This window comes from Schistocerca americana, chromosome 2, assembly GCF_021461395.2.
Source record: "Schistocerca americana isolate TAMUIC-IGC-003095 chromosome 2, iqSchAmer2.1, whole genome shotgun sequence".
In the NCBI taxonomy this organism is placed as follows: Eukaryota; Metazoa; Arthropoda; class Insecta; order Orthoptera; family Acrididae; genus Schistocerca; species Schistocerca americana.
The window spans coordinates 195184784-195212151 of record NC_060120.1 but is presented as its reverse complement, the minus strand read 5'-3'; the positions used below and the strand labels follow the sequence as shown (position 1 = coordinate 195212151).

At 43.8% G+C, this 27368-nt stretch overlaps 1 protein-coding gene across 6 annotated transcripts in view; it reads right to left on the bottom strand.

Moving 5' to 3' along the window:
* LOC124590578 (poly [ADP-ribose] polymerase tankyrase-2-like) overlaps window positions 1-27368 on the bottom strand; it is a 108286-nt gene that overhangs the window by 50560 nt on the left and 30358 nt on the right. For all 6 annotated transcript variants that reach the window (XM_047131661.1, XM_047131660.1, XM_047131662.1 and 3 more), the window contains exon 3: window positions 16336-16607. In XM_047131661.1, coding sequence (XP_046987617.1) covers window positions 16336-16607 — 272 coding nt within the window. The remainder of the gene's footprint in view (window positions 1-16335; window positions 16608-27368) is intronic.

Sequence of the window (27368 nt, the reverse complement as noted above, 5' to 3'; positions counted from 1 at the left end):
TTGTCACGTCAGTGAACATAAAAGGTCTGTAGCTTTAGACCTATGAAGAAAAGAGGAAGTAAGGTATCATGTTGTTATCTCTCTTTTATCTTCATTCCAAACTCTTGTATTTACATCCATTTATGTGCATCTTTCAACTTTCTTCAGTGATTCATCAAAACCAAGAAGACTATAACTCACTTTCATCAGCAACCTAAGGAACTATTGATTAAAATAATATACAGTCCTTAACATAAGAACTTGAATTATCTTATCTCACTTAAGTTGTACCTTGTTAGCTGCACCACTGTCTGTACACGTTCTTGAGATTGCAGCAGCATCCTTTTCAGGTTCCCAAAGTGACTTTTGTGTCATTACTGTTGCAACACACCACAGAAGTTCTACTGTTATTACATTTTTAAACACAAGTTCTTCAAAACTGTGTGAACAATTTGGTGTTAAAAATAATACAGATACTTCTGATTTTGAAGAAGATGGTACTGGAGTGTGTGGCTTAGAGGTGGTGGGCGACAGGGTAGCAGCTGAGTTGTTTTGGCTGAAAAAACATCTCAAGTTGAGATGATGTTTTCTTACATGAAGCACTTTGTGTATGCTTTCTCCCATTCATGTGGCTAAAAACACCTGACACCCCATATTACTTAAAGATATTACACTATGGAAGTAAATGCCATAAGCTAAAGTGGGTTCACCTGGCACAGGCTCAATGCAGTCCTTTAAATTTTGGTGACACTTCCAAATACCTTTGTAATAATTTTGAAATTACACACTGCAGCACTATTAATCTTTAAATGGGAAATAAAATACTTACACCACTTTAAAACACACACACACACACACACACACACACACACACACACACACACACACACGAGTGCCGGTAGAAATACAGTGCTCTTATTCATTGTCACGTCTAAGTCATGCACACACAGCTATTGGAAACATATTTCTGTTGGGAACATGTTTCCTGTGGTGTTTCGTAGCTTGTTTCTAGCTTTTTTTCTGCTCTCTGTCTCCGTCCAAACTGGTGGCAAACATTTCTCACAGTGTACTCACATTGTCTGTAAAGCTATATGGAATATAATTTTCGTGTTGATGAGGAAACTATAACAATATGTGGCGCTGCACTATTAATAACTGCACTATTAATCACAAAGGAGTATCTCAGACACCAATCTCAGAAAGGCATTTTCGAAGAGAGTTATATGATTCCCTGTAAAAAGAAAGTTTTTATTTAATTCACAGCTATGTTCAAAAAGTGGTAGTTAAATACTGTACATATATCTGACTTTCCAGTAACAGAAACCTTTTTTACCACATACTGACTTTAAATCCTCAACCTTACGCTGCTGACCAGAGACTTCCTGCACAACTTACCATATTATTTTAATTTTATTCTGTGAATTAGCTGTTATATTTGCATATCACATAATCTTTGCCTTCCTAACACCATTTTTAAGCACCTTGCAGTACTGTTTGTAATGGGCTACTGTAAATCAGTTGTGGCTGCTTCCAAAATTTTGATATAATCCCCACTTTGTTCTACACGATATCCTTATCCCAACAGTCAACCACCTGGGCCGCCTTTTATTGCTGATAACCTGTTTTGAACATTCTAATGGAAAGCAACTTTCAAAGAGTATGAGAAATGCGTTAATGAAAGCATTATATTTCTCATCTACATTATCAGCACTACAAACAACCTGCAACTCTTGTTCCTTAACAATGTTTAAAAAACTCTCTATTGCTGATGGATTAACTTTTCCATGTAGTTTGTAATTATGCATAACATTTGTTTGAGTACAAAAACTTTTTAGTGTTAAAATTTGTCCATCATCATCTCAAAGGCCATTCCCCGTTTTACCAACAGAATGCCCATCTAGTAATGAAGAATGAATAAAAATATTGTCTATGGTTGTGCTATTGTTCCCCTGCACCCTGGTTGGAAAAAATATAGTCTGCATCAAATCATATGAATTTAGGAGATCTTCCAACATTTTTTTTCTTGCGCAATCACATACAAAATTAATATTGAAGTCACCACATACAACACCTCTACTTCTGAGTCACAGCCCAAATCCTTTAGAGACATGGAGATCTGAAGCTTTTGTACCTGATATTATATGCTATAGGAAGACAATACTCACATGTTGTTGTGACTTCAGTTTCCACTGAGAGCCTACTTTTTACAGCTCGCAACATCATCACTCAAATAAGACATACACTGTTGGAAGTCATTATAAAATCGCCTTTTTTTTTTTTTAATGACCTTAAAGAACACTGAACCTAAGCACAACTCACTTGTCGGCCTAAAAACTTCTGTAGCTCTCTCAGCACAGAAAAAGCAACCTTCAGTAGGAAAAATACAAAACTAAGGAAAAGATGTCTCAGTTTTAAAGACAGGGCAGTCCCTGGGGGTAGGTGGCATTCTGCAGCCTGAAGTTGATGGCCAGTCCTTCCTTAATCCTCCTACATGGGTAGCATGGTCTAGGCATAAGAGGCTCACTCAATGCTGAGTGGCTTTCCCCATGAGGACTAGTGTTTTCCAACACCCATCGCAGAGAAACTTCTATGAGGCCTGGCAAAAAACTGCACCTCACAGAAACACTATATGCAGTAACAGGAAAATGCCAATGAAAATACCTACAAGAAGTTTTTTTTGGCAGCCATTTTTGCAGCAGCAGCTGTAAATAAATTGCAGTAGTTTGTAAGAAAAACACCTTCGGTATGCTGCATAGCATTTTTTTTTTTATTTTACTTTTGCACCCAGACACGTTTTGCCATTATTATAAGGCATCTTCCATGGGTATTGTCAACTATTACGAGATTTTTTCAATTTAACTCACAGGTTATATACTTAAAACAGTTCATGGAAGTTTTTACAATAAAGTGGATAGGTACTTACACATTACCATGTGATTCATTATTTTTAAACCAAGCGGTATTCTCTCATGTGAAAAACTGGTTGAAACCTTGCAGTTTCTCTTGTTGTCAATCTGCTTCCGAAACATTGTCAATCTGCTTCCAAAACATAGAACTGTAACTGTCGTTTATTGTGTTGAGTGTGTCATAAGTCTAGTTTTGCTTTCAATTGTTTTTTGTCTGTATATGTGTTGATGTAAATTTGTGCATCTATTCTTCTTCTTCTTCCTCTTCATTTTTATCATCATCATTTTTCTGCAAATTATATACTTAGGAGAGGAATTGGATTTGTAATCCTCTATTGGAATATGTGTCTATTACATCATCAGTCAGTGTAAAGAGTGAGTGGTTAGTTATATTCATTTGGTCATTTAGTAGTAGATTCTTTTGTGTCTTTCTTTTTGTAGATATCATAGTTTTCTTGTAACTCAACAACAACAACAATGCAAAGAATACATGAAAACAAGAAAGAAGATTCAAGATGGCACACAGAGAATACAAACACAACATCACACATAAAATAACAAACATTTTCAAAAGACAAGACATAAGCATAGTATTCAGTCAGACAGTTCAGTCAAAAAGTACGAGGGCGGTTCAGAAAGTAACCTCCGATTGGTCACAGTGCGGGTTGTGGGGGGAGTAGCGACGCCATCTGTGCGTTCACGCACTCAACAGGTCAGTCGGCATCAAGCCGTGGTCGAGTGAACGTCGTACCTGTGCTAGTTTAGTTTTTGTGGCAGTTTGAAATGTGTGCTGCAATAGAAAACCCTGCCAAATGTGAAGTGCGTGCTGTCATAAGGTTTTTTACAGCCAAAGGATATTCTGCAGCAGCTATTCATCGTGAGCTTTGTGCCGTGTACGGACCAAGAGTTATGAGTGAAGGAGTTGTCCGTGAATGGGTACGTTTATTTAAAAGTGGACGAGAAAACGTTCATGATGGAGAGAGGAGTGGTAGACCATCATTGGTGACTGACCAACTCGTTCAGACAGTTGATGCAAAAGTTCATGAAAATCGACGTTTCTCAATGTCGGAGTTGTCTACTGGTTTTCCACAGATTTCTAAGACTCTCTTGTACGAGATAGTGACAGCAAGATTGGGTTACCGTAAGTTCTGTGCACGATGGGTGCCCAAAATTCTTACCGACCACCACAAAACTCAAAGAATGGCCTCTGCATTAGACTTCCTGTCACGTTATGAGGACGAAGGAGAACCATTGTTAAACAGAATCGTGACCGGTGACGAAACCTGGATTAAGTACGTGAACCCTGAGACAAAAGAACAATCAAAGATGTGGGCACATTCAAATTCGCCTACCAAACCAAGAAAAGCCTCGCAAGATTTTTCTGCCAGAAAACTGATGGCAACGGTGTTTTGGGATGCCAAAGGGGTGTTGTTGGTTGAATTCATGGAACGTGGTACGACCATTAATCAAGACGTGTACTGTGAAACAATAAAAAAGTTACGACGGGCTATACAGAACAAACGCCGTGGTATGCTGACTTCCTGTATCGTTTTTTTTGCACGATAACGCCCATCCTCACTCTGCTCGCAGAACAACGGCCCTTCTTGAGTCCTTCAAGTGGGACGTTATCAACCATCCACCTTACAGCCCAGACCTGGCGCCAAGTGATTATCACCTCTTCATGCATTTGAAGAAATGGCTCGGGTCACAGCGGTTTGATGACGACGAAGAGCTCAAAGATGCGGTCATAGGCTGGCTCCAGGCACAAGCGGGTGATTTTTATGCAGAAGGAATTTCAAAGCTTGTGAAGAGATACGATAAGTGCCTCAATCGCTATGGAGACTATGTAGAAAAATAGTGCAGAGATGTAGTTGTAAGATGTATATATTAAAATATTTTTATTTAACTTGGTGTACTTTTTTAAATCAACTGGAGGTTACTTTCTGAACGGCCCTCGTACATTCCAAAACTGATAAAAGACACAGACATCTACTAGAAAGTAGGAAAACACCAATAAGAATGCAACACATGACGGAAGGTATGCAGTGGAAATGAACGAACATTCAAACTCACAATACAAGTAACATATTAGAGCATGCAAATAAGGGACAAGCCATTTAACTTTGGCAGAACATTTAAAAGGAAATGAATCACAAGCCTATTACAAGAGATAAAGACACGAAAGAAAAATAAATAAATAATGAAAGACGCCTCCTCACTTTACAAGGAGATTCCACATATACAAAACAAAAGACAAACAAAAGCTTCTACTAAATGGCCAAGTAAATATAACTAACCACTCACTGTTTATGCTGACTGATCATATAATAGACAGATATACCAACAGATCACAAATTCCATTCCTCCCATAAGTGCATGGCTGCGCGGAGTGGCCGTGCGGTTTGAGGCGTCATGTCACAGACTGTGCGGTCCCTCCTGCTGGAGGTTCGAGTCCTCCCTCTGGCATGTGTGTGTGTGTGTGTGTGTGTGTGTGTGTGTGTGTGTGTGTGTGTGTGTGTGTTGTTCTTGGCATAGGTTAGTTTAAATTGTGTGTAAGTCTAGCAACCGATGACCTAAGCAGTTTGGTCCCTTAGGAATTAACACACATTTGAACTTAAGTGTATGGCTGGAGGAAAAGAAGAAGAAGAACACACACACAAGCGAGAGCTGCCCCCCCCCCCTCCCCCGCCACACACTTACAGCAACACACATACAGTCAACCAAACACCAATTCAAAGCAAAAAACTGTGAAAACTGGCAATGCTTATGACATGTTAGACACAGTAAGTGGCAGTTTGGATCTGTTGAAATAGTCAAGTTGGTCGACAACCCTCCAAACCCTCTAGGGTGCAGAAGTTGTCTGTTCTCTGGGGCCAAGGGGGTGTTTCATGGTGTATTTCAGAAGCTGGAAGAATGTAATAATTCATGATCAGCCATGTTGTTTTTTGCAGAATGGAAAACAAAGAGCTTCTGAAAGTGTGCTTCCATGCAAGGGCGTGAATTTATGGTTGAACCATTCCAGTTTTCAACATGAATGTCACTATTTAGCACATGTGCAGATGCTGAATAAATACAGACTTCAAATTAGGCACTGGGGGCAAATAGCTAGTTGGAAGGTGGTGTTTAGTGAAAGAGACAGACTTGGCAAAGTTTTTGCTGAAGCCAATGGCTTATGCTCATTTCCGTTGAAATATGTGTGTGTTGTTTCTGTTTGACTTTAACCCTACTGATGTTGAAGAATGTTCTTGTCTTCTCCTTTTCTGTTGTGGAAATCATCAGGGAAATTGCTAGTACCCAGTTGGAAGCAGTGTGCGACTTGTTAATTGTGTGAATATTACACTCCAGAGGTCGCATCTCTCAATCGTTTGAAGGTAGTTGGATTCTTACAGGGCTTTGAGTATTGACATTGAAGTGGTGAACAGTTTAACCTGTCTTGCACGTCAAAGCACCACTGGCAACCCTTATTTTGTTCAATTTTATGGCTGTAGCAGTGTAAATAATTCATTCAAACTTACTTAAAAATATTTCTGATTAATCAGCAGAGCAGCATGTCACATAGTTTTTCAAGCACGACATGTCCCTAAGTATGTGCTACAATGACTTTGGTTGACTCCACAGAAAATCTGAGGCACGGACAAAAGGAGAGAATCAAAACTTTTGTGTAAATCAACAATGATAGACCTCTCAGGAACAAATATAAATAGGAACTGTTTTCCGTTCCAAAACCAATAACTTTTCTCAAATAAAAAATCTTCTTTTGATATACACAAAAAGCTCGATACATCAAAAATATTATGAAAAGGATAGATTGCTATTCACCATTGATTCACAGACAGGCACAATGAAAAGACTGCTCTGCATTTAAGTTTTCGGCTAAAAGGTCTTATTCTGAAGCAAAACAGATACACACAATCACAGCTCACATGCACATAATCACTGTCTCCGGCCACTGTGACCAGTCAGTACACTGCAGCCCTACTTGTTTCCACCAGTTTCTGCATGCTCTCACAAGCACAGCCCTACCCTGTTGTCCCACCTGCTCCCACCCAATGCTGCCTCCTAACCGCCACCATCCATGCCAGACTGCCACGCTCATCAGGCACCGTTGCAGACCACAGTCCGGCCACAGCGGCCTGGAGACAGTGATCATGCATGTGCGAGTTGTGCTTGTGTGAATGTGTACATTTTTCCTAGTTCAGAAGCCCTTTTGGCTGACAGCTTAAATTTACAGCAGTCTTTTCATTGTACTGTTTGAGACTCAGTGTCTCCTCTACATAGTGAGTAGCAATCAATCCTGGACTTTCATTGTTACATCATACACACTGATTTAAAAAAAAAAATAAGTCAAAAATACAGATTCTGAAAAATTGACACATTGAAAAGTGTTTTATCAGAAAGTCTATGCTGAAAACTGATCTTACGAACAAAAACTATTGAAAATTTATATGCAGAGTAGTCGATTCTGAATATAAGATATTGCTTTGAAAAACTTTTCCACAACTGCATTCAATAACAATTATTCGTGACGATGGAGGGAGGGGGGGGGGGGGGTGACTTCTTGTTGTATTCTCTATTCTATTATGACTGTAACAAGTGTTTTCCTTTTTTTAATATCAAAAGATGACAGTCTCAATTATTGATACTAGTCATCAGAAATAAATAGTACTGAATGTAGTGTTGGCTATTAAAAGGTTCTTCAAAGCAAATACAGATCACTCCTTCCCATCCCTAATTATGAGAAATTTCAATATAAGACACCTGATCAGCTGGAACATTATGACCACCAACCTACTATTATATCAACCACCACCAACCTTCTATTATATCAACCCATCTGTGTGATAGCAGCATCACCTGGCGAGGAATGACTACTAGTCAGACATAAGATTGGTGCCTGTAGTATCAGTGAGTGCGCATGCAAAATGGAGAAGGCAGGAAATCTAGCTGAGTTTGACTGAGAGCAGATTGTGATATCCTGGTGACTTTGCATGAGCATTTCAGAGACTGCATGACTTGTCAGGTTTTTGAGGAGTGCTGTTATGAGTGTCTTCGAACAGGCAGCAAAAACAAGGTGAAACCGTGTCCAGATATTGTGGGGTCGGTCAGCCACCCTCATTATAGATGTTGGATGTCGTAGGCTGGGCAGACTGGTAAAACAGGACAGATGGTAAACTGTAGCGGAACTAACATCAGACTTAAATGCTGAACACACAGTGCATCGAACACTCCTAAAATGGGCCTCCTCAGCCGACAACCCATGGATGTGTTAATATTAACACCACGACATCGGCAACTATGACTGAAATGAGCATGTGACCATCGGCACTGGACATTGGCGCTTTGACAGATCATTGTATGGTCTGATGAATCCTGATACCATGTTTGTCAAGCCGATGGGAAGGTGCGAATCCATTGTCTTTCAGAGGAACAGCCCCTTGACACCTGTACTGCGGGACAGAACAAGCTAGCGGAGTCTCCATTATGCTCTGGGGAACATTCACATGGGCATCCATAGGTCCAGCAAAGCCAAGGAGTATCATACACTGGTTGCCATCCATGAACACCCGTCAATGAGGAACATTTTTCCTGATTACAGTGTGTAATATTATTGGATTTCAGCTACCTAGCATGTGAGATATTTGTCATTAAAGGAAAGGACGGCCAACAAGATGCTAAGCATCACAGCACGAGAGTAAAGAGATGCAATATTTTTTTTTAATGTGCGCCTATACCAAAACGTGCATCCAGCATTTAAATAATCTAAATAAACACTATGACCTGCTGGGCGCAGATATTTAAAATCATTGCCATAGCGCCGGATAGCAAGAAGCTGTGAAACAGAAGAAAGAACGATCTATCTTTTGTAAAGAAATATTCTAGAGATTTCATTATCCATTTTACTTTTGGTTACCGATATGTTAAGACGTACTACATAACATTGCTGCAAGTTGAATTTTTATTTTGTGTAAAAACTATGTGAAATGACGAACAAACATTTCGGTAACTTGGGTGTGGATACAATGTACTTACGCACATGCAAGCACATTTAGTTTTAAGAAGGAACGGACTGACAAAGCAGCGATTATTGGTCTGCGCTATTTTTACAAAAGAAATATCAGATGTAAGTCATGCATTTATTGTGTATTTGTCAATGTGTAGAAGTTTAAGGCCAATTTGTTCAAAATATATTCATATTTTACGATGCAGTAATTTTCTTCTTATTCTTTTCTTTCACTAACCAAAAATGTTGTTTAAATTGTATATGAGCTTTGTTACAGGTTCGCTCTTTATTGCGGTGTCTCGGTTGTATTTGGGAGACCACTAATGTGTTCAACTTCCGATATGTTAACCTTTCTCTTACAAAATTCCACTAATTTGCTTTCATTTCTATTTTTATATTAAATAGGTCCCTTAGGTATTTTCATCGAAGATTCAGATTGCTTGAAGGCAATTCAGTTCAAAAGGTGAATTATTCGCATAATCAATCCATACGTCTCCTGAACACAATCGAGAACCGACGCATCGGTGATCAATTAGTAATCTCTCCCTCTTTTAAAGTTGTTATATCCTAGCCAGTAATGCCACCCGAGCCCGCTGCCAAAAAGGTTGGCAGCATCAAAGTCCGGACGCCGTCTGCATAAGCAGCGCCAGCGAGACAGGAAATCGCCGCAAGTCTGCGCGCGCCACCGCTGGCTTCTGGTTTCTTAAGCGCTGGAGTCGCGAGCGCTAGGACAGTTCTGTATTCGCCGCTCAGTTGTATACTCGCCACCGAATTGTGTACTTGCTAATCAGTTGTGTGTTCATCGCAGCAGAGTTGTTGTTTGTCGTCCGCCGACGCTGACCTGGCCGCTCCGACTCGAACTAGACAGATTTCTGTAGACACGGAGTTCACTACTGTGTTTCTGTATCTTCGTTAATAAAGATAAGTACCAACTTTTATTTAATCGGAGTGTTGGGTTTTCATCTTTCTGTTCACTGTTCCAGCGGACCGGTCGGCCCGCTATTAAAAGTGTGGCGGTGACTTCGTAAGCCGTTTCTACAGCGAATTGTTTGTCGCTACGAACGCCGCCACAAAACTGGCGACGAGGGTTTCCGAACTCGTGTGCAGGGCTGGTTCAACTTGTTTCTGGTTATACTAATTACAGCGAAAAAATTTTGGGGGCTGGTTTAATTTGTGTTCACTATGTCTGCCGAATTACAACAGTTGATCTTGTTACAGAGTCAGCAAATACAAAGTCTGGTGGAAGCGATCGCCAAACAAGCGGCTAATCCTCCAACACAAAAGGAACAAGCACAGGCAGCACCACCTTTCTGTGCTTTTGATGCATCAAGAGAAGAATGGCGAGAATATTTCGCGCAGTTGCAGGCGCACATGACAGTCTACAAAATCACAGGTACTGAGCGGCAGCTTTATTTAATTTCCACTGCAGGCGTGGAAGTTTATCGACTACTTTGTAAGTTGTTCCCGGAATCCAAGCCAGAAGCTTTAGACTATGACGTTGTTGTTAACAAGCTTGCTGAGTATTTCGAGTCGCGAGTTCATGTGGCAGCAGCCAGATTCAAGTTCTTCAGATTAAAGAAACTGCCACATCAATCTAATAAACAGTGGTTAACGGATTTACGGGGCCTCACCCGTCAGTGCCGATTTAATTGTGTGTGTGGAGCTTCCTACAGTGATGTCATGTTACGAGACGCTATTACTCAAAACATTGCCGATTCTCGTATTCGTGCTGCTATCTGAAAGTTGCCTGACCCGTCATTAGAGACTGTGATGAACATCATTGAAGCCCAAGATACTTTTGACTATGCTGAGTGTGAGTTAGATCAGCCATGTATTTCTCAAATTGCCTGTGCTAAGCAAGTTATGTCACGCCCGTGGCCCCACCGGCAGAGTCAGACTGTAAACACTAGCCGGCCGCGTCATGTTAAACACATTCGTCAGCCGCGTGTGCAAAATGATAGAGTTAAGTCTTGCCCTAAGTGTGTTCTTGCTCATCCTTGTGAACGTTGCCCGTTAAGAACCGCGGTTTGTCACTTTTGTCAAAGGAAAGGACAGATCCAGACTGTTTGTTTGCGTAAACGGAAGCACAATTCTAGTGCTGCCCAGCCCATGGATATTCATGTTCTTCAAAGCCAGCCCGCCCAGAAGGTCGCGTTTAAAGACTCTTCCACGGTTCGTGTGGGTAATAAACTTGTTCGCAATAAGCCACCCACCCCGCCCTCTGCTATGCGACCCAAGCGTAATTCAAACGCTGTAAAACGTAATGTACAGACTGCAAGTGAAGCAGGAGTTGTTGTTCCACCCGCCCAACCCACGAGTTGTCGTAAGCAGCGAACACGCGCTAAACGCGCTGATTTTGTGTCTTCCGCCTCCACTGCACCGATCCAGAGACAGTGTAATAAACTATTTGTGAAGCTACGCATCCAGGATAAGACCTCCAATTTTCAATTAGACACTGGTGCGTCTGTGACTCTCATAAATAGTGCTACGTATGCGGCTATCGACCGCCCTAAACTTTCAGCGGCAAAACATTCTTTGGCTACTTATAGTGGAGAACAAATTCCTGTGTTAGGTGTATGTAGCGTGCCAGCCACATTCCGTGGCAATACAAAAACAGTTTCATTCACAGTGCTCTGCGCTACAGACAGTGTAAACATTTTCGGATTAGACTGTTTTGACTTGTTTGGCCTGTCTATCCAAGACAATGTGTTGCAAATTAATTCTGTTGTTGTTCCTCAAGACAGCATAACCGATTTGTGTAAACGATACAGTGACATATTTAAAGACGAACTAGGTTGTGCTGCGAACTTTGCCGCTCATATTACGTTAAAAGATAATGCTCAGCCTCGATTTTTTCGTGCTCGGCCAGTGCCTCACGCTCTCCGGGCACCTGTAGCAGATGAACTTCGTCGTTGGCAAAACAACGGTGTTATTCAACCCGTTTCAGCGAGCCAGTGGGCTTCTCCCTTAGTTATTATAAAGAAACCGTCTGGCAAGTTACGTTTGTGTGCTGATTTTAAGTCGACAGTTAATCCTCAGACTGTCATTGATTCTTTTCCTTTGCCTAGACCGGACGAGCTGATGGATAAGTTAGGGGACGCTCGTTTCTTTTCCAAAATTGATCTCCGTGAAGCATATATTAGCAATAGCCCCTCGACGAGCAATCACAACAGTATTTTGTCATAAACACGTCGTTGGGGTTGTTCCGTTTTCTGCGTTTGCCTTTTGGTTGTGCGTCAGCTCCAGCTGTTTTTCAGCGTTTTTTGTCACAACTTCTGGCTAATGTGCCATCGTGTTGCAACTATTTAGACGATATTGTTGTGTCCGGTCGGACGCCTGCTGAACATTTCCGTAATTTGGAGTGTTTGTTTACAGTGTTGTCTCAGGCAGGCCTATGTTGCAACATCGATAAATGTTCATTTTTCCTTACGGAGTTGGAGTATCTGAGACATGTTATTAATGCTCCAGGCATTCATCCCTCCCAGTCACATTTAGCAGCTATTCGTGATTTGCCCACCCCTCGCAATCTGCAGGAATTGCAAGCAGTTCTTGGCAAATTGACATATTATATTAGGTTTATACCTAATGCATCACAGATTGCTGCACCGTTGCATCGTCTCCGCCGTAAGAATGTTCTGTTTGTGTGGTCAGCTGATTGCCAATCAGCCTTTCAGCAGCTTAAAGAGGCTTTATTGAATGATCGTTGTCTGGTCCACTACGACCCTAACAAGCCTCTGGTGTTAGCTTGTGATGCCTCTTCTTTCGGCCTCGGTGCTGTGTTGTCTCACCGAGGCAGTAACACCGAACGTCCTATTGCGTTCGCATCTAAGTTGCTAAACAAAGCTCAGTGTAATTATAGCCAATTGGACAAGGAAGCGTTGGCTATTGTGTTCGGTGTCACAAAATTCCATCACTACCTCTATGGTCGACCATTCTATTTAGTAACAGATCACAAGCCCCTGACGTGACTGTTTCATCCGTCTAAACCAGTTCCTCAGCGGACAGCTCAGAGACTACAACGTTGGGCTCTTTTGTTATCACAATACCAGTATGAGATACTGTATCGCCCTACAGCTCAGCATGCAAACGCTGACGCGCTTTCTAGATTGCCGATTGCTGCGGATGATGTCTTCGATTCCTCTGACGACTCTTGCCATCAGATTGACGCCGATGAGCATCAATCCCTCCGGGATTTTCCGATTGATTATCGTCAGGTGGCACGTGAGACAGCTACGGATCCTCATCTGAGTTTACTATTACGTTTTGTTCAACGTGGTTGGCCGTCCAAGGCAAAGGACATATCGGATCCTGTGGTTCGTCGCTATTATCCGCAACGTCATCTGTTGTCTGTTTCGCACGGAGTTTTGCTGTTACGCACCGAGAATGACCAGCTTCGTGTAGTGGTTCCCCAAGTGCTCCAATCCAAGGTCCTCGACTTGTTGCATCAAGGTCATTGGGGAGTGGTCCGCACCAAGCAGCTTGCCCGCCGTCATTGTACATGGATCGGCATTGATAAGCAGATTACGCAGATGTCTACAGATTGTTCGACGTGTGCCGAACACCAAGCTGCTCCGCCTCAACGCTATTTTGAGTGGGCACGCCCTGCCGGTCCCTGGCAGCGAGTACATATTGATTTCGCTGGTCGATATTGGAATTCTCGTTGGCTCATCATGATAGATGCATTTAGTAATTTTCCGTTTGTTGTGCCCATGCAGTCTACAACGTCTGCACAAACTATACAGGCGTTGACTTCAATTTTTTGTATTGAGGGTCTTCCAGAAGTTTTAGTGTCTGACAATGGTCCACAATTTACCTCTGCTGAATTTGAAAGTTTTTGTTCTGCCAATGGCATTCGCCATGTTCTTACTCCGCCGTTCCACCCTCAATCGAATGGTGCAGCGGAACGTTTTGTACGCACATTCAAGGATCATATGGACCGCCTTCGTGCTACGCACTCTCGTCAGCAGGCCCTCATCACGTTCCTGTCGTCGTACCGGACCACGCCACGCGACGGCCCTTCGCCTGCGGAGCTTCTCCACGGCCGTCGTCATCGCACCCTACTACGGTTGTTGCACCCCCCGGATCGACCCGCCGCTTCTGAGCATCACACGCATTTTCAGCGCAACGACGCCGTTTTTTTCAGAGTTTATCACGGTCGCCGTCATTGGGAACGTGGTGCCGTGATAAGTGTCCAGGGTCGCGGTTTTTATACTGTTCAAGGTGCTACTGGGGTGCACAGGAGGCATCAGAACCAGTTGCGCCGCGCTGGCCGCCCGGATTCTGCCGCTCCTTCTTTGTCCACAGATTTGGTCCGCGGCGGGTTCCAGCCGCGTCTTCCGACTTTGCTGCCGCCCCCAGGGCAGCAGCAGCAGCCGTCGCCGCTACCACGCCGACAGCCCGTCCCGTTGATGCCTCCCGCGCAGCTTCATCCGAGAGCGCCCCAGGTGGTCGCTCCGGCGCCTGCGGTCCCTCTTCCATCGCCACCGCCTTCGGAGCTGATGGACGTCGACCCCTCAGCCTTCCCAAACGGTGGCTGTGCAGCCTGTCCTGCAGCCGCTTTCCTTGGGCACCCCCAAGGAGTCTGACACCGCAGCGCCTTGTCCGGCGCCCACTCAGCAGCCGTCGACGCAGCGTCAGGAGACGCTGCTTCTCTTCGTGGGTCCCGACGCCCCGTCGCGTCCAGTACCAGAAGCTGCGCCCGTGGTCACAGGCGTGCACCCTGACCTCGGTTTTCAGTCGGTGTTTCCCGAGGCCCTGCGCAGCCACTGCTGGGGTGCGGACCGGGGACTGCCACCGACAACAGTCTCTGTCCCGGTCTTGTCCGCTACGCCTGCGGCCAGACCCCTCTCCCGCCGTCGACGCTCGCCACGTCATTATTCAACGACGGTGCGGCGATTTGGGGGGGAGGAGTGTTATATCCTAGCCAGTAATGCCACCCGAGCCCGCTGCCAAAAAGGTTGGCAGCATCAAAGTCCGGACGCCGTCCGCATAAGCAGCACCAGCGAGAGAGGAAATCGCCGCAAGTCTGCGCGCGCCACCGCTGGCTTCTGGTTTCTTAAGCGCTGGAGTCGCGAGCGCTAGGACAGTTCTGTATTCGCCGCTCAGTTGTATACTCGCCACCGAATTGTGTACTTGCTAGTCAGTTGTGTGTTCATCGCACCAGAGTTGTTGTTTGTCGTCAGCCGACGCTGACCTGGCCGCTCCGACTCGAACTAGACAGATTTCTGTAGACACGGAGTTCACTACTGTGTTTCTGTATCTTCGTTAATAAAGATAAGTACCGACTTTATTTAATCAGAGTGTTTGGGTTTTCATCTTTCTGTTCACTGTTCCAACGGACCGGTCGGCCCGCTATTAAAAGTGTGGCGGTGACTTCGTAAGCCGTTTCTACAGCGAATTGCTTGTCGCTACGAACGCCGCCACAAAAAAAGTCATACTAAAAAATGGTCACATAGGATAGTATGCAATCTAGCATTAGGTTGCATTTTGTCAGTAAATATTACCAGCCAACATTTACAGCATCACTATTATTAATAGGCAAGTTCCTAATGCCAGAAGTGCCATTTTTCAGCAAGATAATGTGCCACATCACAAGGCCAGGAGAGTAATGGAGTGGTTTGAGGAACACAGTGGCAAGTTCCCATTGATGTGCTGGTGCTCCCAACTTGATAGATCTGAACCCAATCAAACATATCTGAGAAGTGACCTCACTGCTTCCATGCCATGACCAGTTGCTGTTGTCATCCATGCCAAAGGTGGAAATACCAGCTGTTAGGCAGAGGGTCATAATGTTCTGGCTGATCAGCGTACATTAAAAATTTCCATTGCGAAAACTGATATATCGATTAATGCTAAGTCACAGATAGGCACACCAAAAAGACTGTCACAAACACGTTTTCATCTGACTGACTGACTAAAACACACCCACACACACTCATGCAAACAACCCACACACACATGACTGCAGTCTACGGCAGCTGAAACCAGCTGAGTGTGGCTTCAGCTGTCAGAGACTGCAGGCATCAGTCATGTGTGTGTAAGTTGTGTTTACATGGGGGACAGAGAGAGAAAGAAAGAAAGAGAGAGAGAGAGAGAGAGAGAGAGAGAGAGAGAGAGAGAGTGTGTGTGTGTGCGCGCGCGAGTGTGTGTGGCTATTTTCAACAAAGGCTCTGTTGGCTGAAAGCTTATTTGTGATTGTCTTTTTGTTGTGTGTATCTGCGACTCAGTATCTCTGCTACATGGTGAGTAGCAACTTTCCTTTTCATAATATTTTACATTCCATCCTGGATTTTCCATTGTTTGATACATCAATTAATTAGTATAAATGTTCTGATATATCATACCGGTCATTAAATGTATCAAAAATATTGATGTTTTATCTGATGGAGCATCAGTATTGATATCACTCAGACGCTATATTGCTGGTGTAGATAATTTTGCCATTTCTACCTGCTGAGCCCACCTCCAGCGCCACCCGCCCTGTGTAGAGGAAGCGCAGGACTTGTGTGAGGACACTCGGCTCCGTGCTCTCGATGTGCTGCTTGGCAGCGAGCGTAGGGCAGCGTGCCACCAGCAATGCCCTGTGGGCTGCCATCCGGGCGCCCAGCTTGCCCACCCTCAGCATCACATCTGCTGCCTCTCCAGACTCCAGCAGCACTGCCATATCCTCTTCCAGGTGACCTCTGCTTGGCAGCGTATCTGGCGACAGCAACTGTTCCTTGCTGCGACAACCAAACAGTGCTAATGTAACAACTACAGACATGGTTGACAGATAAGTCGAGTTAAAATAAAGAACACTACAACAAACTTGACAGAAAAAATTACATATTTGTTTTACTTCTTTTTTTTACTATTGAAACATTCTCTGTATGTGGTGTCCCACAACTTGCAGATATTGTATTGTACCACCCTTAGGTGCAAAGAAACAACTTTAATGTTTGACTGGTAAAAGTCATAATCTCAACACGAAAATTTTCAGTCATAATTATGAGGGTAAGTCAATTATTATCCGCAAAGCACTTATAAAATTTTATTGTAATCAAATAGGAAACTTACAAGAATATCATTTTTCGACATAGTCCCATTGCATTTCAACGCACTTGGTCTGTCGTCGTACAAGCTTCCTGATGCCCTCATAAAGGAATGCACCACTTCTTTCACTGCTTCATCCAAGGCAAATCGACGGCCTCTTAATGCCTGTTTGAGTGGACCAAACAAGTGACAGTCAGAAGGGACAACATCAGGACCATATGGAGGATGATCCAGTACTTCAAATTTGAGCTTCTGGAGCATTTCAGCAATGTGGGCAGCAGTATGTGGACGGGCAGTGTCATGTAACAACACATCACCTTTTGACAGCAATCCTTGGCATTTGCTTCCAATTGCAGGCTTCAGCCTCACAGTAAGCATCTCACTGTAACCTACACTGTTTGTTGTTGTGATCCTTTCCCCATAATGTTCCAGTACTGGACATTGTGCAACCCAAAAAATCATAATCATCAGTTTTCCTGCGGACGGTTGTATCATGAACTATTTCTTGCACAGCAAATTTGGATGTTTCCATTCCACACTCTGCCGTTTACTCTCTGGCTCATAATGATGGATCCATGTTTTGTCACCAGTTATGACCCTGTCTAAGAAGTTGTCCCTTTCGTTACCATAGCAAACCAAATGTTTTTTGCCGATGTCCAAGCGTGTTTGTTTATGCAACTGTGTGAGTTGTTTTGAGACCCATCTTGCACCAACTTTATGATACCTCAGCCTGTTGTGGATGATTTCGTAGGCAGAACCATGACTAATTCGCAGATGATGTGCCACTTTGTCAATCGTCTGTCTACGAGAATCATTTCACATGAACGCTCAATGGTTTCTTCATTTGTGGCGGTAAACGGTCGTCCGGCTCCTTCATTGTGCGTAACACTTGCGCGACCATTTCAGAATTTTTCAATCCATGGCAAAACACTCTTCACGTACTGTACCAAAAGTTTTCGATGAATTTCGGCTACTGATACCCCTTCCGCCCACAAAAAATGAATCACTGAACGTTGCTCTTCTTTGGTGCAAATAGACAGCGGAGCAGCCATGATTAATAGCAAGGGAGCGATAACGAAACTAACCTAGCAGCATGAAAATTGCAAAGATATAACAACAAATAAACAAAGCATGCGTCATCAACGTAAAACGACAGTACTACCAAAATAAACAAATATATAACTAAATTGCGGATAATAACTGACTTACCCTCGTATCTGTGTAGACACAAGAGAGATTCTCTTACATGTAAGGTATTTCATCTCACTATATACAACATTAAAACTGGAAATGGAACATCAAAATCAATACATAATATTTAAACACTGTCTTAATACAATTGTACAAGACATCCAACTACTGGATAATTGTACAGTACTGGAACAACACCGCTGTTAGATGTCTGAACAATACATTTCCATGTATATCAACCTCAGTAAGAGAGATCCAAAGTGGTGACAGTAGGTTCAAACAATGTGTGTTACAGAGATGCTTCGGGAACTCAAATGGGAACCCCTGGAGGAAAGGCGACATGCTTTTCGGTGAACACTATTGAAAAAATTTAAAGAACTGGCATTTGAAGCTGACTGTCAAATGATTCTACTGCCACCAACATACACTGTGTGTAAGGACCATGAAGATCAGATACAAGAAATTACGGCTCATAAGGAGCTTCTAGCAGTCGTTTTTCCTTTGCTCTATTTGCGAGTGAAACAGGGAAGGAAATGATTAGTAGTGGTACAGGGTACCCTCCACCACGAACCATATGGAGGGTTGCGGAGTATCTATGTAGATGTAGTGAAGTGTGATGCTATTCATTCCAAGGTAGAAAGAAAAAGTATAAAAGAGTCTACTGCTATGAGGGGTGGCACAAATCATTCCAATTTTTAGGATGAATTCTTAATCAAGTGTATGCAATGTAATTTGTTAGGGTGAGCTCTGCCGTCCAGTGTCAATGGCACTGCCCACAGAGACTGAATGAATTCTGCTGAAAACTATATGTTAATACCACTGCTCTTATAATTTCACACCACCTGAGGGACTGGTTCTTCAAACCTACCACCCAGCTCACAATCCTGAGATGACTTCCTGACATTTTATGCTTGGATCTTCCTTGCACTGTAATAACTGATGTCAGAAGCTACCAGTGACATCAAGCAATGTCATGAGTCAGCTTACGCCATCATTAGTGCAATGTAGTGAATGGAAACAAGTGCTATGGTGGGTCAGTTGGTTTTTAACGATTCTGATTTTTGAGTGCAGTTTGTGACAGTAGGCTCAATGAACTGAGGTGTTCAGAGTAAACTGAGACAGTAGCATATACTAGTTTGCACCTAGTTAGTATGGGCATTGCTCAGTTTGCACCTAGTTAGTATGGGCATTGCTCAGGTATCACCTGTAGCATGTTTCCAGCACAGAAGGTTGGTTGGGAGAAGGGACCAAACTACAAGATCATCGGTCCCTTGTTCCTAATAAAACAATGCCACAAGTGTGAGAATAAAGTGGATGGAACATATAACGCAAAATGGAAAAAAAAGGAAAAGCCACAATAACAAACGGAAGGCAACGAACACTAAAAGGAAGAAAAGAGGACAAGAAAACAACAGAGAGACGCTAGATACAGAAGAGAGTAAAACATGAAAGCAGATTACAGTGGCTGGCCAACCATGAGAATACAAAGGGGACTCTGCAACACACTAAAACCTCCACCCTAAAAGCACTAGGGTGGAGGACACAGAGGGACAAAGGACATGCACTAAAACCTCCATAGAAGTACAAAACCCACTCTCACGGATAAAATGTAAAACTAAAGCTGCTGTGGAGGCATTGTCACCTAACACCAAAGGCAGGGTGCTGGGAAAGTCAAAAGTCTGCCGCAGAGCGGCTAAAAGTGGGCAGTCCAGCAAGAGGTGGATGACTGTCATTAGGGAGCCACAATGACACTGAGGTGGGTCCTCGCAATGAAGTAGGTATCCATGTGTTAGCCACGTATGGCCAATGCGGAGCCGGCAGAGGACAACTGATTCCCTGCGAGAGGCCTGCATGGAAGACTTCCACACATTCATAGTCTCCTTAATGACACACAGTTTGTTGTGCGTGCTGTTATGCCATTCTGTCTCCAAAAGCCGGAAAACCTTGCAGTGTATGACAGGCCACAGGTCAGCTTCGGAGATGCCTATCTCCAGAAGCGGTTTCCATGTCGCCTATTTGGCCAGCCTGCTGGCAAGTTCGTTGGCAGGGATTCCGACGTTTCCTGGGGTCCACACAAACACCACAGAGGCGGGACTGTTCCAGGGCATAGATGGACTCCTGAATGGACGCTACCAGAGGATGGTGAGGGTAGCACTGATTGATAGCTTGTAGGCTGCTCAATGAGTCAGTACACAGGAGAAATGACTCGCCAGGTCATGAGCGGATGTACTCAAGAGCACAAGATATGGCGGCCAGCTCTGCAGTGAAAACACTGCAGCCAACTGGCAAGGAGTGCTGCTCAATATGTCCTCCATGAACATATGCAAAGCCTACATGACCATCAGCCATTGAGCCATCGGTGTAAACCACTTCAGAGCCCCGGAACACGTCAAGAATCGAGACGAAGTGACAGCAGAGAGCAGCAGGGTAACGGAGCCCTTAGGGCCATGCAAAAGGTACAGACGAAGCTGCGGCCGAGGTGTACACCACGGAGGCGTACATGAATGGACCGCAAGTAGAGGTGGTAAAGGGAAGGACTCCAGTTCAGAGAGAAGGGATCGCACGCGAACCGCAATCGTTAGCCCCGATCTGGGCCACCAATGTGGGAGGTGGACTGCCGCGGGTGGGAAAAGGAGACGGTAATTCGGATGCTCAGGGGAACTATGAATGTCTGCTGCATCACTGGCGAGCAGTTGCACACGTCTGATCTAATTGAACCCCACAGAAGCGCACAGGGTCAAGCAAATGCAATGCTGAAGGCACTGCCGAACCATAAACCACATTCCCATAGTCAATTCAGGATTGGACAAGGGCTCTGTAGAGCTGCAGCGGCATAGAGCGATCTGCACCCCAACTGGTGTCGCTCAGCAACGGAGGGCATTGAGGTGCTGCCAGCACTTCTGCTTAAGCTGACGAAGGTGAGGGAGCTAAGTCAATCGAGTGTTGAAAACCAGTCCTAGGAATTGATATGTCTCCACTACAGTGAGTGGATTGTCATTAAGATAAAGTGCGGGTTCCGGATGAACGGTATGACACCGACAGAAGTGCATGACACACTACTTTGCGGCTGAAAACTGGAAGCCATGGGCTAGGGCCCATGACTGCGCCTTGTGGATGGCTCCCTCGAGGCGCTGCTCAGCAACAACTGTACTGGAGCAACAGTATGAAATGCAGAAGTTGTCTGCATACAGGGAAGGTGAGACAGAGGGCCCAACAGCCGCTGCTAGACCGTTAATGGCCACTAAAAATAGAGACATATTCAATACACAGAGCCCTACGGGACTCCATTCTCCTGGATATGAATGGAACTATGGGAGTCACCAACTTGGACATGGAAAGTATGGAGCAACTGGAAGTTTCAGATAAAAATCGGGAGTGGTCCCCAGAGACCACACTCATACAATGTGGCAAGGATATGATGTCGCTAAGTCGTGTCGTATGCTTTACATAAGTCAAAAAAGACAGCAATCAGGTGATGCCGTCTGGAGAAGGGTGTTCAGATGGCAGACTCGATGGACACAAGATTATCAGAGGTAGAGCGACCCTGGCGGAAGCTGCTCTGACTTAGTGCCAGCAAGCCACATGACTCCAGAACCCAACCCAACCGCCGACATACCATACATTCCAGCAGCTTACAAAGAAAGTTGGTGAGGCTGATGGGCCGATAGCTATCCACGTCAAGCGGGTTTTTACCAGGTTTGAGCACCAGAACGATGGTGCTCTAACGCCATTGTGATGATAAGACGCCACTGCACCAGATCCGGTTGAAAATGACGAGAAGATGTTGCTTGTAGTCAGATGAGAGATGTTTAATCAACTGGCTGTGGATGCAATCAGGCTCAGGAGCTGTGTCGGGGCAATGCGCAAGGGCACTGAGGAGCTCCCACTCTGTAAATGGGGCGTTATAGGATTCACTGCAGCATGTAGTGAATGAGAGGACGTTCCCTTCCAGCCGAGGTTTGAGTGTGCGAAAGGCCGGGGGGTAATTCTCCGACACAGAGGCTCCAGCAAAGTGCTCAGCAAAATACTCGGCAATTGCATTTGCATCGGTACATAACTCACCATTTATGGTAACACCGGCGACAGCTGTTGGGGCCTGGTACCCGAAAAGACGTTTGATCTTTGCCCAGACTTGGGAAGGTGATGTGTGGCACCGAATGGTGGAGACATATCTCTCCCAACACTCCTTCTTCTGTTGTTTGATAAGGTAGCGAACATGGGCATGGAGCTGTTTAAAGACTATGAGGTCCTCCAGGGAAGGGTGCCGCTTATGCCACTGTAGAGCTCACTGACGCTCCTTAATTGCTTCAGCGACTTCCAGCGACCACCAAGGGACTGCCTTACACCTCGGGCACCCCAAAGAGCGAGGGATCGCGTTTTCTGCAGCAGAAACAATTGTTCTGCCATAGAAACAATTGTGATAGTCACCTGCTCAACCATCACATCGATGTTACCATGTGGAGGAGACACAAAGGTGACAGCAAAGGTGAAAGTTCCCCAGTCCGCCTTGTTCAAAACCCCACTGGGGCAGTGACAGGAAGTTGGGGAAGTGGTCACTACCACACAGGTCGTCATGTACTCTCCAGTGGATAGATGGGAGAAGTCCTGGGTTGCAAATCGATAAATCAATGGCTGAGTAACTACCATGAGCCACACTGAAATGTGTGCCGGCCCCAGTATTTAAGAGGAGAGGTCAAATTGCGACAGTAAAGTTTCGACATCTCTGTCTTGGCCAGTAAGCATGGTAGCACCCCACAAGGGGTTATGGGCATTACAATCTTCCAGAAGTAGGAAAGCTTTAGGGAGTTGATCAATCAGTGCAGCTAATACATTCAGGGGTACTGCACCATCTGGAGGAAGATATAAATTGCAGACAGTTATTTCCTGCGCCATCCTTGTTCTGATAGCCACAGCATCAAGAGGGGTTTGAAGGGGCACATGTTCACTAAAGACTGAGTTTAGGACATAAACGCAAACTGCACCTGACACTCAATTACAGTCGCTACGGTTCCTGTAATATCCCTTATAGCTGCGGAGCGCAGAGGTCCGCACTGCTGGGAACCAGGTTTCCTGGAGGACAATGCAGATAGCAGGTATAAAACTTAACAGTTGCCGTAGCTCAGCCAGGCGGTGGAAAAAACCGCCGCAATTACACTGGAGGATGACATCGTGAGACTGGGAAGGCATGCAACATTCAATGAGGCAGTTTATGCCTCAAGAGTCACCTGCTGCCACTGATTTATTGCCTGAGCAGTCTATATCCATTGTGTCTGAGGGTCCGGCAAGATCTAGGTAGCAGTGGTGTGGGTGCCACCGCAATTTCCTTGGTCTGAGGGGTTTTCTTTTTGTATTTCTCTCATTTCTCCTTGGGTTTCCTTGGCTGGGAGGACTTCACTGGCTCAGTCTCAGGCACTGAGGATGAGTGTGAAACCCTACGACCAGTTTCTATTGGGCTCTTCAGCCACTGGCGGGTGTCGTCTTTCTCACTAGAAGAAACCTGGGACGGGAACAGAAGGTTTGTACATTACACCAGGAAATGTACATAGCGCCAACCACTAGGACATAAAATATTAAGCAGTGTCAAAGAACTGTTCCAGTATTACCCTATGTTTATCCTATTGTGTTTGTTCTGTTGTGTTAGATCCAGGTTTCACAATGAGTAACTCAAAGGCACAGGTGGTTATCAGTCAGGAAAAGGTCCAGACTTTCCTGTATCCAGTAAATGCCGGCAGGTAATGTAGACCTGCATAGGTCATTAGATACTTTAAAGGAGGACAGATTCTCTTCCATTTTCTTGGTATCTGTCCTAGATGCCAGTGTCGCTAGCCTAGCTGATTATTTTTCAGGCAAGATAACCTGCTGACAGCCAAAGAGCTGGGTTGTTGGGCAGATGAACAACTGTTACAAATGGCTAAATTATCTTTAATACAGGATGCTAAAACACATTTTATATACCATGACGACTTGAGGAATGCACAATTACTTGAAGTATTGAGGAGATACAGTACGACAGTATAGAAAACGGAACAGTTGTAGGTACTGCCGCAAACAGTTAAATGGTGTCTCACAGAAACAAGGCGAATCCATTCAAACTTTTGTGCATAGAATAAGAAAGCTCAATGTTAATACCTACAAGTAAATGGACAGTGACGAGATGAATAGGGTCCTTCTGCAAGATGCGTTTTACAGGTATGCACCCGATGAGTCAAAGAATGTACGTGCGGAATTTCCAAGGACTTAGCTAGAGTCTTAGGCACAGCAATGGCTTTAGAAGAAATAGATGCAGATCTCAAGTCCATGAGGGAAAAGTATTTCTTCTGCTGATGTCAGGAATTACTGCTGGGGATGTTTGGGCCACATATGACAAGACTGTCATTAGCCACAAAGTAGGAATCGGGGAAATGTTAGTCATTGAGAACTGGACTTTTATAAAAAGTGTAAAGAACATAATAAGAAGGGACAAAATAGGAATAATGAACCATTAAATGGTAATGAGAGCCCCAGGGCCGCCGAATGGCATTCCCAGTCAATTATAGCATGAATGAAACATGCAGATAAGTGGAATTGTGCTTCATTGACGTAGTATGTGCAAGGGAACACAAGTTTTTATTAGATACAGGTGCACAAATGTCTGTGGCAAGTTTGGACCTCATGTGTAAGAGGCAGTTAAACCCTGCACAGTTCAAATTGTGAGGAGCAGGGGATAATAAAGAGCATTTACTGAGTTCAGTGATATTATCTTTTCTTTTGAGCAAATCATTTCTGGGAGTATATGAAAATTTGCTCCATGCAATCGATGGTTACTGTGTTATCCCAGCACTAAATTTCCAGTATAAGCATTATGCAACTGACCTTGCACAATGCATAATAGAACTCAGAGGTACATTGCTCCATCAGTGGGGAAATTTGTCAGTGACATGGAAGAGCAATATTTGTCTTACTGGAAAGAACCAATTAAATTGGGTAAAAGGGCAGTAAGAACCAGTTCACACGATGAAGCAGAAGGTATAAGGAAACTGTTATGTATGAGTGTAGGAATGAATCTACCTATAAATATGTTCTATGCCACTGAGTGACTGGGTGAAAGCAGGTGTTTTGTATGGAGGAATATTGTACATGTACAGGAGACAGACAGTGAGTGTGTAGGGCCCTTTGGTATTGATAATGATGGGAACAGAGACATGGCTTCATCTAAAGGGTTGTTGGTCACTAATATAGATGTTCTAGATGAAAATGATGTACCGTATTTACTCGAATCTAAGCCGCACTTTTTTCCGGTTTTTGTAATCCAAAAAACCGCCTGCGGCTTAGAATCAAGTGCAAAGCAAGCGGAAGTTCTGAAAAATGTTGGTAGGTGCCGCCACAACTAACTTCTGCCGTCGAATATATGTAGCGCTACACAGACATCCTTTGTAGGCACAGAGATAAATACTGGCGCCAAAACCTCTGCGTCAGTAAATAAATTAAAAAAGGTGGAAGTCCAGCTTTTTTTTCTCCGCCCCGAGTTTCGACCACTGCATTTTCATACATTATCCAACAAAGTAAATACAAATTCCGTATTGTTCATCTTCGAATGTAGCAGAATTTCAATGTACTACAAAAATCCGACTGGCAAGACTGTTGCCAATAGGAACCTGATGAAATGTGAATCACATGCAGTATTCTCTTCACCATAAGAATAATACGAATATAAACATTTTGCCATGTATTCTTTCATGTTTGCTGCTATCTCATTTAAATCCTGTCTGCCTAATGAACTACGAAACTAGAGTGAGACAACAGCAAACGCGGAAGAATATACGTATCGTGTCATGTTTATATTCGTATTATTCTTATGCCCAATAGCGATACAGTCAGAAATGAAGCACGGCAACTGACTAGATTTTTAAATCTAAGATGACTAATTTCTGTGCAGAATTTGATGTACTAAAGAAGCGGTCGCAAAGATTTTCAAACGGAGAAAAATTTTCGCCTAACTCTCGTTCAGAACATGTTGTATCATACGCAGTCTATTATTTGGTACTTGTTGATCATTATCAAAGAAAGCAGCAGTGTAAGTAGCAACAAATAGCAGTCTCTTGCCATTGTTTCGCTAATGAGATGATTCCTCTCATTTTTTTTTTATTTTTTATTTTTATTATTGTAAGCGACGGTAGCGCGCACAAAAGCAAGCCATGCCGCGAGATGCTGCGAGCGGTGACAGGCCGTAAACACGCACTATCAGAATGCGACAAACAATGCATGACGCAGTACAGTAATGCATTTTCAGCTTAGAGTGACGTAAACACCTATAACAAAGGAAATGGCACTTATCAGATCAAAGCAAAATAAGCAATCGATTCAAACCAGACGAAGCACGTGAAAAAGGAATGGTACCCGTATAAATAAGGACGGAGCGTCTGACGCATAGCAATGGCTACCTGGTAAAGCTTAACTGCTAAGCTTACGACTCGAACCAAACTACTGTAGCTGTATCATCTTTCATTCGACTAAATTGTGTCTCATATTACAATGGACCAACTTTGTTTCGATTTGGAGGTGCGGCCTAAAACTTTTTTCTACCCTTGAATTTTGAGTCTCACATTTCAGGTGCGGCTTAGATTCGGGAATTTTTTTCTTTTTCCCCTTTATTTCGAGTCTCATTTTTCAGGTGCGGCTTAGATTCGAGTGCGGCTTAGATTCGAGTAAATACGGTATAGAAGACAAATTCAAACTCTAGCCACAAGCAAGCTGTCAGTGTGACTGCGTCATATAAGAAAAAGAAGCTTTTAAAAGAAATGGAGAAAGTAGTGATGGAAGTACATTTGAGTTTGAGGACTTGATTAATTCTCACAGGTCTTTACTTGGGACCTCGGTGATACAATCCCAACTGTGACTGAATCACCTGTGTACTGTAAGCCATATTGTGTGCCCCATCACCTACAGTTAGCAATGTAGGAGTTCATTAATTGGCAATTAAAGATGGTATTACTGAGGAAAGTGCCAGCTCACGGGATGTACCTGTGTTGATTGTACTGAAAAAGAGCCTGGTTGGAATGAAGAAATATTGATTTTGTTGTGACTAGAGATACCTCAATAGTTGTATGATATATCCATTCTATATCCATGTATATCATTTCCAAATATAATGGAGACTCTGGACAATTTGGGGCAGTGTATGTAGTTTTCTACTATAGATCTATGGGGTAATTATCATCAGCTTGAGGCAGCACTAGAGGACCCAGCTGAAAATGTCATTTACTGTTCCTTTGGGTGACTCC